Here is a 13,475-nt window from a genome sequence, read left to right on the forward strand (position 1 = left end):
CAGGAAATTAAAAAATTCATCAAAGGTGTTTCTGAGAAGATCAAAAAAACTAGAGACAAGTATGGAATTAATGACAATGGCACAACAGAGGTAAATAATTTAAAGTGGGTAATCTTGTAGTTATTTTAAATCTTCATAAGCTATTGCTTTTCCAACTGCTCTGTTCTCTTTTCAGCCACGAGTTTTATATCAGTTGGATAGGATTACTCCAACACAACTAGAGAAGTTTCTAGAGACTTGTAGGGACAAGTACATGAGGTAAGTGTTTAGCCTGGTACTTTGTCTCAATTTATTTCCCCAATTCAGTATTTCTTGCTTTGTTTGCAGTCTAGGAGTGTGTTTTGCTGTTTTTACTGTATGAATGTTGGTTCTGTTGTGAATACAATACAAATAAAGAATAAGAAACAATTGACCACAATGACATAAACGTTGCAAGACAAAGGTAGAATGCCAAAACAAAAAATAAAAGGCATTGCCACCTACAGGTGGGCTCATTAAGGCAGACATGTTCCCTTCCTCCCACTCTTGCAGGGGAGCATTCCAAACCTCCAAAGAGTCCATGCAAAATTGTGTCTGAATAGATCATATTCAAATCCATATGAATCTTGATGGTTATTCTTGAACTAGACAGTCTGTGAAGAGTTACGTCACACTTTGTGCTAACATGCTCTTGAATCTGTTATGCGTTTGTAGGAGCCTTTTGTTTGTTATTTTTAGTCTCTAACAAGACAGTGATAGTGTGGATGTTTTCATATTTTATTATCCACTGAGAATTGTTTCATTCAGGTAGACTCCATGGATTTGTTCATTGGCATGCAGCCATCGGTGACATCTGCTTTGTGGCCCCGTGCTCACCTGCATTAATTGTTCACTAGTGTTATTTCCTTTTTCTAGAAAATTCATATATATGTTAAATTCTTAACATAACTATTTTAAAGCAGTTACCAGTTTCCTGCTTTCAGTTATTAGAATTGCTTGCTTACATTTGTCTTAAGTGTTCTTAACACAAATTGCCTATTTTACTGTAGTAGCTTAATTTAACAGTATATTATGCTGATTTGACAGCTGAAGGATGGTACCCTTGGAAAGGATCTATTTGCTATGATGATTTTTTTGTTGTTTGTTTTATAGACTATTGTCACTTTGCCAGGAGAAATCTCTCAGCTGGGATTTCAGCAATTTTGGGCTAGATATGACATGAATGTAAAGAGATCTGCAAATAACAGTGAAAACAATAACCGCTCCTTAAATAATTTTGTTTTACAGCCATGCAGAATTAATTCCTTTAAATGTAATAAGCTAAATCACTATTACAGAGCATTTTTACTTGGTAAGAGCTCATCAAGGAAAATGCAAGAAGCTGCTACAAGTTAGATTGATTTAAGACGCAGTATTGTGCCTTAATTTGGAGGCTGTATTTGCTGTAGGAAAGCAGATCGCATTGTGCTCTTGTGCGTGCCGAAGAATGCTAACTGCAGGAACAACAAAATTGTAGGGGAGAATGTAAACACCCCTCACATCTCTTTTTGAGAACGTTTAATGTAGTAGTAGTGGTTATCTCTTTTTTTTTCTTTTTTTTTTTTTTTTTGTGGACCTGTAAAGACAACTAGTTCTCAAAGTACATAAATTTTAGAAAGGGGCAAATGTGGGAATGAGGCCGTAAGGACAACTAGTTCTCAAAGTACATACACTTTAGAAAGGGGCAAATGTGGGAATGAGGCCATGACATGTATAACTTGAAAGGAAAGTAGGTCATCAGTATAGAGCTTTTGAATAAGATGAAAAGAAGATGGCATTAATATCTGGATTTTGTTCTCATTAAAAAGTAATCTGCATAACAATTTCTTAAAGAAGACTTAATAAAGGTCTCTCATGCTTAAACACATAAAGGGGAGTTTCCCTGAATGAATGCTGAATCTACTGCTTGATCCTTAGCAGAAAGAGGACAAACGTTTTGTTGTCTGTTGTGGGTGTTATCCTGGATCTGTATGCCCTATATGACAGGGCATTTTCTTGCCTTGCTTGACAGTGTCTTGAGTTTATTGACATTTTAACCTCTCTCCTGGTACTTTATTAAAAAAATAAATTATCAAACTTCTCATATATTTACCAGAATTGTTTCCGTCTTCACTTGCTTAGGATTTTATGCCTTTTTGAGTTCTATGTCTTTTCTTATGTTTTTTATGAGATATTTTTTTCCCCAGGGCACAGATGGAGCCTGGGTCTGCAGTAGGAGCTCTTTGTGCACAGAGTATTGGTGAGCCTGGCACACAGATGACTCTGAAGACTTTCCATTTTGCTGGCGTTGCTTCAATGAACATTACTTTGGGTGTGCCAAGAATCAAAGAAATCATTAATGCTTCAAAGGCTATTAGGTACTAACATTGTTTTGTTTATTTTTTTCCATTTGCGTAAGTGAAATTTGGTGGAGAAATTTGCAATATGCGTTCCTTGTTTTCAGTAATATATTAGGAAATATTGGGAATACCCAAACAAGAAAATCTAATGTCTTTACAACTAAATGATACTTAAGCATTTCCTTGTTTTCAGTAATATATTAGGAAATATTGGGAATACCCAAACAAGAAAATCTAATGTCTTTACAACTAAATGATACTTAGGGCCAGAGAAGAGGTAAGTTTTATTTTTCAGAAAAATCAAATGAGGTAAAGTGGTTACTGATTAAGTTTGATATTCTGTAAGGCGTCTCTCGTATACTGTGAAACTTCCTGGTGCTTAGCCGTAGTTGAAGCACACCTATGCCTAGGTATACATCAAGCCATACTTAAATAATACTAGACTAGCATATGCCATAAAAATAGTGAGTAGTTGTGTTACAGTCTCTCGTGTGTGGGCTTGTTTTTACCAGCCTGAAGTACGTGAACAATCATTTTTTTACATGTACCTGAGGAAGCTGAAGGTCTCTCTGTGTTATTAAATACTTCTCTAGATGATGGGGTTTCATAAACTGGAAGTCAAATACCCATCTGTAATCTAGCTGGGCAATTTCCTCACTGTTTTGTTTTTTTTAATCTGTTTATTCTTTGTAGCACTCCTATTATAACAGCACAATTGGACAAAGATGATGATCCTGATTTTGCCCGTCTGGTTAAAGGAAGAATTGAGAAAACTTTATTAGGAGAGGTAGGGAATAGTGTATTATTACTAATGCTTTAAATGTAAGCATTGGCCATTTGCTATGTGACGTTTTAACCATTTTCATACACTAACTGTTTTGTCCTTATCTCTTAAAGATTTCAGAGTATATTGAAGAAGTGTTTCTTCCAGATGATTGTTTCATCCTAGTGAAGCTGTCTTTAGAGCGCATTAGACTACTGAGATTAGAGGTGAGTTGTTTATGTAGAACATGCCTTGGGTAAATTCCAAAGGGTCTTTTAATCCTGTCTCAAAAACAGAAATCAGATCAGTGGAAGTTAAAAAAAGAAAGTGAACAAAGGATGTCCTCTGGCTACATTCTATCTGGATTTTTTTCATTTTTTTTTCCCTTGTATAGGGGATAATTTTTTCTTTATTTGGAAATGAGAGAACATAAATTGGTCTTGCTAATCACGAGGATGCCATTTCTGTCCGTTAGTTAACATATAGGCTGGAACACTCAGCATAGGGTAGTATTTAATGCAATTTACAGAGTAACCATTTTGTTCTACATTCTACTCTTTTATATTCTGCTAGGACTGCTGCATGTATTTGAGCAGATTTATATATGTTAAAAGAGATGCCCTGATGTTTGCTGGCTGACTTTTGCCACAGGTGAACGCAGAGACTGTGCGCTATTCTATTTGCATCTCGAAACTCAGAGTAAAGCCTGGGGATGTTGCTGTCCACGGAGAAGCAGTTGTATGTGTGACCCCTCGGGAAAACAGCAAGAGTTCAATGTATTATGTGTTGCAGTCCCTGAAGGAAGAACTACCAAAGGTAAAAACACAGGTTGTTTCATGCTTTTGTGGGAGGTAATCTGTAATAATAATTTGGGATTCTATTCTGGTGGGAAGACAAAATGATTCTTGTCAGGATTGACAATGAAAAGACTCTGAGTAACTCTTAGGTTGTGATGCTCCTGATTTACAGCTGAAACTGAGCCTCTGTTATTAATCTTTATAAATAAAACTGAGGCCTCCATACTTTGCTTATAACATTTACTGCAGCATTCTGAGCGCAGCAGCAGTATGAAACACTTAGGTCTTTCTCCAGCTGCATCTAGAATTGAACCATGTGACAGTATCTGGCATTTTGGCTGCTTTCTGGGAGGAGACTGGCTACTTTGGATTTTAAAAATATTGATAAGTGCACCTTATTAGCAGGATGCCCTTTCATTTGTGTGGCTCTACCACCATTCAGAGACTCAGGGCTGAATGTGAGGATATCTGGCATAAAATATAAAGTGTAGGTAGCGAGTTTATAGTACAGTGTGACTGTCACGTTTGCACTAGTGTATTTAAAAGCAGGAAATGTTATTTTGTATGTGTTTTAATTGAGTGTTTACTCCAAAGACTGGAGTTTCTAAATAGGTTTAAATGCTGTTAAGGGTTGCTCTCTTTTGCTGCATTACCATACACATCAAAGTTACTAATTTTTTTTTTGTTCATTTTGTCAAGGTTGTAGTACAAGGTATACCAGAAGTTTGTACACATCAAAGTTATATTTTTTTTTGTTCATTTTGTCAAGGTTGTAGTGCAAGGTATACCAGAAGTTTCCCGAGCTGTCATTCATATAGATGAACAAAGTGGAAAGGAAAAATATAAACTTTTAGTTGAAGGTGATAACCTGCGAGCTGTTATGGCTACTCACGGAGTGAAAGGAACAAAAACGTCCTCTAACAACACTTACGAGGTAATGGTCAAATGGGGACTGTGGAGTTTTCCCCACAGCTTCTTCATTACAGCTGCTTGCTTGTGCTCAGATGCAGCAGTTGATACCTAATCAAGCCTGATTTCACTAATAGTTGTCAGAATGCATTAACACAAGAGAATAATTCAACTGGCAGCCCTGTTCTTGTCAAACAAGCTTTTTCTATAAATATATTTAAAATGGAGAAATGCAAAAGGGTAGTAATGGATATGGAGTATTATCTGACAGCAGATGGTATTTTTTCCAGGAATATACTTACTCCAAGCATTTGGTTCTTTGTTAATCTAACATAATCTCTTGTGTAGGTAGAGAAGACACTAGGAATTGAGGCCGCTCGGACGACCATTATCAATGAGATTCAGTACACAATGGTGAACCATGGTATGAGCATTGACAGGAGACATGTCATGTTGCTCTCTGATCTAATGACTTACAAGGTTTGTACTTTGCTTTTTCTAAATGTTTCATTGGGCTGTTGATACAAATGCATTTCACCATGTTTGGGATGGACAGATGAGCTAGAGAGATGGAAATAAGTTACAGGTTTAATGAGTTGTAAGTTGTACTGAACAAATACTGTTTGTATATCAAACAAAATGCTTAATTAATCTTGTTCTTAAGTGGAGAGTCAGGGGTGGGGAGAAGGTCTATTTTGACTGAAAACAAGTTGATATAATGAGTAGGGAATCATAATTTCATATTGGAAATATGAATCCTAAAAATTGTGGTATGAAAATCAACTGTTTGGGTAACCATGCATGCAATTTAAGGCTTGCTGTGCAGAAAACCACATGGGGTGTGGTTCATAGCAGCTGCGCTGTGTGTAAGAGTCAGAGGATACAGACATCACAAATAGAATCAGATTACACGTAGAGTATGAACAGTCTTCCAGAACTTGTTAGTAGAAAACCCTATTTGTTCTTTATTGATTGCCTTCCTCTCCTTCGCATCCGATATGTCTTTTAGATTTGAGTACACTTAGTGAAGTGAGACTTTCCACTCTGCCTGCCAGAATGCAAGGGTTTAATGTGGGTAAAATGGATGGAGGAGCTCTGACTGCTTCCAACACTGTGGGGCTTTGTTGTTCCCAGCTACAGCCGTCCCCAGGGCTGGCCCTCTGGAGCTGCCACACAATAGTGGAAAAGGGCATCAGAGTGCAGTGTTTTACACTTGTTGGGCTCCTACCATGCATCCTTTTGTCTGTAGCTCTGACTTGTGCTTCTGTGCACAGTCTGTTATAATCAGTATGTTTGTTAGAAACAGAGGCAGAAATAAACCGTTAGTAAAAAAAGCTAATTAATTTTTTTTTTTTCTGGAGAGTGAAAAAGTGAAGATATAACATGATCTGTAATGTTTTGGCAGCTGAAGTCAGATTTATCAGTAGACCATAGGCAGTATCTTCAGACCACACTAAAATTTGTAGCTCAGTGACTAGTTTATAATAAATATGACCATGTTTCTTTCAGTCTTTCCAATATTCTTACTATAAAAAAAACCAAACAGCTACTCACCATTTATAACAGCTTCTGTTGTCTATGAATAATCACTTCTGTTTTATTTAAATGCTGGTTACTACCGAACTATTAATCTTCAGGGTGTTTAACTGTGAAGCAGCAAATTATAGCTGCTATATTGTAGATAGTAACATTTTTACTTACTACTTGCCTAGTGTGTGTTAGAATGAAAACTATATTTCTTTTGTTCACTTGATTTGCTGCTTTAGCAAACATAACTGCCCTCCAGCCACTCTTGTGATAGTCTGTCTTTGGGTTTTTCCATCTATCCAGGGTGAAGTGCTGGGCATTACTAGGTTTGGACTGGCGAAAATGAAGGAAAGCGTGTTGATGCTGGCGTCTTTTGAAAAGACTGCAGACCATCTCTTTGATGCTGCCTACTTCGGACAGAAGGATTCTGTTTGTGGTAGGTATTGCAAATTCTCTTGCAGTTTGTGGCCCTTACCCAGCATCAGTAAACCTCTTCAAAGCATTGGATTTTTGCCCTCGTTAAGCTTTCTGTCCAGCTTACGTGTCCAAAACTTCAGGTCTGAGGCTGATCTGTACTTCCTGATCCTATAAGTTTGGTGGGTCTTTCTCTACTTCTTATCTCAGTCTGAGATCTGAAGTCAGTTGGACGTTTGTTGTATGTTTCTTAAAGGAGACTTTTAGTAATTTGGTTGGATTATTATTATAATAATAATATATTATTATATATATATATAATATATATATTATTATAAGGATTGCTTATGTGATTTGTTAGTTGTACCTAGAAATAAACAGAAAGGCAAAGTTCTTGCCATCTTCAGTTATTTCTCATCTAATAGATAAAAATGGCATGTTCATTTTTTTAAATTAGAAGCCTTATTTTTTGATATTCCATTCATTAACGGAAGAGAGAAGATCCCTGTCCTCAGAAATTTCTTTTTAAATTATCTGTTCTTCAGTTTTAAGTTCATTAACATCCACTGAATCATCCTTCTCAGTGAATTCATGAAAGAATCTGATGAGAGTTTAAAAAATATAAGTATACACACACACAAGTGCATCATGCAGACGTTCACACAGCCAAGCAGAAAATTCAAATAGATGAGTTCTGTCATTCTATTTGTCTCTTAATTTTGCATTTTTGCCACGTACTCTAATATTTGGAATTGAGATTATTTTCCTTTTTTTAAACTCCTTTGCGCACATTTCTCCCAGATTTCATTCTCCTTTAAGCTACATGCATTTTGGAATGATTTGTTAACAAGTCTCCATCTAGTAGGTTAAATAGAGAAAAGGAGAAGTCAAGCAGTTTTCACCCTCTTGATAATCTGTTTATGTAAGGTCTGCCATCCTGGAGCTCTAATGGCTCATTTGGAATTTCTGGGTGCTAATGAAGTATAAAAATATCTATGTATTATGTTACGGTTTACTGGTTTGTGTGTATTTCTAGGTGGTCTTAGAAAGTGTTGTCAATTTCCAACAGTGCTTTGTGGACAATGCATTTCCTCAATCACTGGAACCTGTTAGAGACCTTTGTATTACTAGTTTGCATTTTAAGAGTCTGCCACTTGCTGACTGTCCAGCACTCCATACAAGTGGGATTTTCTTTTTGTTTGTTTTTTTTTTATTATTATTTGCCCATGATTAAAGCAAAGATCCTATGGGAGACTGATTCTATCCTGGACAGTAAGGAAAAGAGATTTTTTTTTTTTTTTGGTTCAAGTCCCCTCTGAGCTGGTAAAATCTTGTTTTGAATAATGTGGAAACCAAATACCTTTTCATGTTGCCTTCTATATAAATGTTTTAGTTCAAATAAGGAAATGGAATGGACAAAACAGAAAATTCTTGTCTGTCTTCCAAAACTGAAGAGGGGATACTGGCCTGCTTGTATGAACAAGTGCTGTGCAACTGCCAGACCTGGCCATCCCTAGTTATCTCTTTGAATTGCTATTAAAAGACCCAAATGTTTGCAGAACCAAAACACTCGTGGGCTTGAATCTCCGGAGCATGAAAAAATTATAAACATTGCCAAGAAAAATGAGTGTGAACCCAAAATCAACTATAGGTGCTGAACTGAATGGCATCTCAAATCAGTGCTTCTCCTGAATGCGTGGTTGTAGTTTTAGACTGTGCCCTTTGAATCCCTTGATCATCTAAGATGCTTTTTTTTCCTCCCAACAAAATGGGGAGCAGCTGATTCCCAAAGCTGTCTTTATGTAAAGACAAGCATTTTCTCCTGAGAACTGGTGATGCCACCTCTTAGTGGGCTGAAACTGGAGCAGAGGGAGTACCTCCAGTTCCAGCAGCATTCGCTGTAGAAGCAGGATCAGCAGGAAGTGCTACTATCTGCAAACCACTGCTTAGAGATGGAGTTGATTTACCTTTCCACCCCCTTACCAAGGAGTAGCCAACAGCACTCTCATTTCTACCTTAAGAGTGAGAACTGGCTGCTGCAGGTCACTGCTGGGATACTCCTTTGTGAGGAGCTGGTCTGCAAGGGAAGTGTCAAGAATTGACTCAGCAATAAGAGCGGTACCACCAGCTTCATCTCTGCCTGGCTTCTTCCAGCTGAAAGCAAGAGAAGCAGTTCCTAGCTGTCAGCCAGATGATTAGATCAGATCTGCAACAGATTCTAATCAGTAGAGTTACAAGACACTGCACTGGAGGAGGCTTGGATGGTCATTAGAGCAGAGTGTGCTGTCCTGGCAGTTGCTCTACCATCGTTATCTTCACCCGTCCGCAGCGATTGTCATCGGCCCTCAGTATGTGTTCATCTGAGCAGATGCAGGACATAGACTTGGTTGTTAGCAGTCACATCTTCTGTCCAAACATTTTTGGCTATACATGACTGCTGTCAGATGCCGGGGAGGAAGGGCTCCTGGTTGTACACGTGGAAGTACTGCAAGGGAGAAAGGATTCCCAAAATCAAAATGCAGTTTCCATAGGTCAGAGGTTGTCTCAGCTTGAAAGATTATTGTGCAAAGTTTTATTTTGTTAGGTGTTAGAGAGGTCTATCTCCTTTATCTATTGTAACCTGTGTGCTGTTGGGGCTCCACAAAAAAGTGAACCTAAATATACAATAAAAAACAGTGAAGAATTCAATTTTGCACAAGATTAAGTGCATGATGTTGCATTATATATATGTTCTACTATATGTAGTAGAAATGCAGCAGTGGTCTAAGAGCAAAAATACCGTATCTTCATTCATATACACTTGAATTATCAATCAAGTCTTGCCCGAATTTTAAGAAAATTGATTGTAATCCTTTCTGCATTCAAAGATAGAGCTATTTATTGTTGTTTTCCTAAACATATATGTGAAGGACAGTATTCTTACCTTCTTGAGAATGCGTGAAAGTGTAATTTGGATCATAACAAGATGCCAAGAATAAAACCACTGGTATCTGATAGCTTGCTTTTAATGTGGAACCTTCTTTGGAAGAGTATACATTAGTAGAGCTGGAATATAAATGTGTCAGCACACTGCTGTGAGAATGTTACAGCTATCAAAAATCATTGGGACAGGCTGAATCTTTAAATTCAGAAGCAGCACTCTCTGGATTGTGAGAACGTGAGAAGTGGTGCAGCTGAAGTGGTGCTGGGCCTCTTTCCCTGGGAAGCTGTGGGGGTTTCAGGCAAACTTGGCTGGATTTGACCCAAGTCTTAGCACTGAGTCAGAGAAAGAATGTGAAGTAACTTTGCTTTGCATCTTCTGCTGTTGGCACTGAGTGGAATGTGTCCTCTCTGAAAACAAACCCTCTGCATCTCTTCTGTTGCTAGAGAAAGTGTTTAGGTTAACTTGAATTTTTCCCAACTGTCTAGAATTTAAGTAACACCGATTAAATAACATACTGATCTGATGACCATAACAATTTTATCTAGTGAAGACACCTTGGTCTTTACATGTGAGGTTCAAGGAGATTTGGTAGGCAATGGATACAGACGGAGCAAATGAAAATAGTTTTCTAAATCCATACTCCAGATGTTCAACATGTTTTGATGATGATTTTTTTTCCCTCTAGGTGTTTCTGAGTGCATCATCATGGGAATTCCGATGAATATTGGAACAGGACTCTTTAAACTGTTGCACAAAGCAGACAAAGAATCCACCCCTCCTAGGAGGCCTCTGATATTTGATAATAATGAATTTCATATCCCCATTGTTACATAGCACTTGGACATAATACACTATAGCAAAACAAGAAATAGCAAGAAAACATCATTTGAGTTAAGAAACAAAGAAACATGCATTATCAGTTCAGTCTCAGTAACTGTGAATTGGTAAGTGAAATACCATCAAAAGAATTGCCCAGTTGCTTTACCAGCTGTTCATACAGACCCTGAAAGGAGCAGCTTCTCTGCACCAGAGAGTGGAAATCAATTTAAAATGGATTTCAGCTGATAATTATTTTTTTTTCATGTCCTAGAATTAAATCTTAATGTGTGGAAGTTGTTACTAACTCAGTATTAGATGTGTATTCAGATTTTATTTAAAAAAAAACCCAAACCCACAAACCTGCTTTGGGGTGTGCCTACAAGAAGCTGCAGATTGTAAAGCTGTTACTAAATTCTGAGAAGACTAATGAGAACATAACAAATTACAAATTGTTTTTCATATGTAGCAGCTGTTACACTGCTCCATTCTGTAATATACAGCAGTCTTAGTTTTGGGAAAGTTTGATAATTGAGCAAGGTCATCTGAACAACCTAATTGAACAACTTAATTTAATATATGAAGTAGAAATAAAGAAGATGATGTTTCCTTGCATGGACATGAAATAGTTTGAAAGTTATTAAATCTTAAGCCCACTAGAGCAGTTTCAGAATGAATATATGTTTTTAAATTATTTCAGTGTAGTATTTTTAAATTCACTCTGGTCCTATGGGGGGAAAGTATCTTCATGTTTTCTAGTCAGCAGACTTTGGATATTCAGTGTGCTCATAACATGGGCCAGGGTTGGAGAGAAACAAAATAGAGAAAAAAGCAGAAGTTGTGCACTAATGAAGTAAAAGCAGCTGCTGAATAATCTTGCATTTGAAAGTGAACGAGTTGGTGCTGCAGTTTGTCTTCATCTCACAGTGAAAAGAGTAAAGCTACATTCAAAGAATGTAAATCTGTTGGTTTTAAGGGCCACTGTTTATTTTTTAAATCATCTTCCACACAGAGAAGACATGTTGTGAAATTCAATATAGTTATTGTCCAATTATTTTGTTTTTTCAGTCTGATACGAAGATATGCTTCTGCTGAGATTTTGGCAGGGTAAAGATTGAGAATGTAATGCATTTAGTATCTCCTTTAAAAGCCATAAATATTTTGCTGTCTTCCTTTTAACAGTAGAAATTTCAGAATAAATTTAAATGTTCTTTGTGATCTCAGTGAGACTGCCACTTACAGACAAATCAGTATGAAGTCTACCTTCATTTCTTTCTAAAGATGTAAGTATAAGACAGGTAGGGGCCAAATGGAGACAAAGCCCATAAACCTTTCCTGTGCATAAAAAAAAAAAAAAAAAAAAAAAGATGTAAATGGTTGAAGATTGGAATGAGTAACCACCTCTTTGGTTTGTATGTTTTTTTGTAAATATAGTGAAATGCAGCTATTTAAATGGTGGTTCTGCTGTCTTGAATATGTTTAAAGTATTCAGTAAATTACATCCGTTATCATTGTCCTTAATATGACAATAAAAAAAGACAGGGATAAAGAAAATGTAAACCTTGCGTTTGTTTATTGATGCGTTATATTTGTGCATAAATAATTTATGGATGGCCTAACTTCCATATCCCTCATTTGCTTAGTTATTAAGACAGTTGAGAATTATTGAGCTTAAGCCTCAGTTTTTTACAACATAGATTTTATATTACATACTCATTTAGCTTGCTTAAAATAAATATAAACACATCTTGCCATTGGAGCTGGGTACATGCTTTATAGGTACTGCAGTCCCAAATAGATTGTTAACAGGAGCGCTCTGAATTAGTAATTATTGTTTGGGCTTTCTGTGCAGTCAGTAAATTAATTAGGTGTTGGATTTAGGAAGGGAGAAGATGAGGGGGTCAGCGAGCAGCTGGAGTGCTTGGAGCTCTGCCTGGCCATGGATGAGGAGCCCATGGAGACCTTATGGGTCAGGATTAAAGGGAGGGCAGGGACAGGTGACCTTACAGGCCACCTGAGCAGGAAGATGGAGTGGATGAGGCCCTCTATAGATCGATGGAAGCAGCCTCGTGTTCACAAGTCCTGGTCCTCATGGGAGACTTCAACCACCTCAATACCTGTTGGAGGGACAATACAGCATGGCATAAGTAATCCAGTAGGTTCCTTGAATTTGTTGATGATAACTTCCTTCTCCAAGTGACAGAAGAGCCAACAAGGAGAGGTGCCATGTTGGACAGTGTCTAGCAAGGAGCAGCTGGTGGGGAATGTGAAGCTTAAGGGCAGCCTTGGCTGCAGTGCCCATGAAATTGTGGAGGGGCACACAGCAAGGTCATGACCCTGGACGTCAGGAGAGCAGACTGAGAGGGAGGGGACGCCATCCAGAGGGCCGTGGACAGGCTTGAGAGGTGGGCCTGTGCAAACCTCATCAAGTTCACAAGGCCAAGTGCAAGGTCCTGCACGTGGGGCAGGGTGGTCGATCCCGAGCACAAATACAGGCTGGGTGGAGAATGGATCATGTTATTCTACAGTCTATGTAGCCTACCTAATTTTGACAGAAGACTAGATACAGACCTGACAGGAATATAATTTTTACAGGTGAGTTTTACACTAATTAGCAATCTGTGACTGCTTAACCTACATCCTCTGCCAAATTACCGTTCCCTCCCCGCAAACCTCATCAAGTTCACAAGGCCAAGTGCAAGGTCCTGCACGTGGGGCAGGGTGGTCGATCCCGAGCACAAATACAGGCTGGGTGGAGAATGGATCATGTTATTCTACAGTCTGTGTAGCCTACCTAATTTTGACAGAAGACTAGATACAGACCTGACAGGAATATAATTTTTACAGGTGAGTTTTACACTAATTAGCAATCTGTGACTGCTTAACCTACATCCTCTGCCAAATTACCGTTCCCTCCCCGTTGTCTTTGTATTTGACAGGCAGAGTGTTTCAAGTGGAAGAAGTATGGC

At 37.9% G+C, this 13,475-nt stretch overlaps 1 protein-coding gene across 1 annotated transcript in view; it reads left to right on the plus strand.

Annotated features, from left to right (window-relative positions):
• The window catches only part of POLR3A (polymerase (RNA) III (DNA directed) polypeptide A, 155kDa), a 42,310-nt gene extending 31,769 nt beyond the window's left edge, over positions 1 to 10,541 (plus strand). Inside the window, exons 22-31 of the mRNA XM_014956365.1 lie at positions 4 to 90; positions 176 to 258; positions 2,205 to 2,375; positions 3,051 to 3,144; positions 3,255 to 3,347; positions 3,772 to 3,936; positions 4,687 to 4,851; positions 5,175 to 5,306; positions 6,657 to 6,789; positions 10,376 to 10,541. Coding sequence (XP_014811851.1) covers positions 4 to 90; positions 176 to 258; positions 2,205 to 2,375; positions 3,051 to 3,144; positions 3,255 to 3,347; positions 3,772 to 3,936; positions 4,687 to 4,851; positions 5,175 to 5,306; positions 6,657 to 6,789; positions 10,376 to 10,524 — 1,272 coding nt within the window. The 3' untranslated portion in view covers positions 10,525 to 10,541. The remainder of the gene's footprint in view (positions 1 to 3; positions 91 to 175; positions 259 to 2,204; positions 2,376 to 3,050; positions 3,145 to 3,254; positions 3,348 to 3,771; positions 3,937 to 4,686; positions 4,852 to 5,174; positions 5,307 to 6,656; positions 6,790 to 10,375) is intronic.
• Positions 10,542 to 13,475: the final 2,934 nt, after the last annotated feature.

The sequence above is a fragment of the Calidris pugnax genome, unplaced genomic scaffold, assembly GCF_001431845.1.
Source record: "Calidris pugnax isolate Ruff unplaced genomic scaffold, ASM143184v1 scaffold196, whole genome shotgun sequence".
In the NCBI taxonomy this organism is placed as follows: Eukaryota; Metazoa; Chordata; class Aves; order Charadriiformes; family Scolopacidae; genus Calidris; species Calidris pugnax.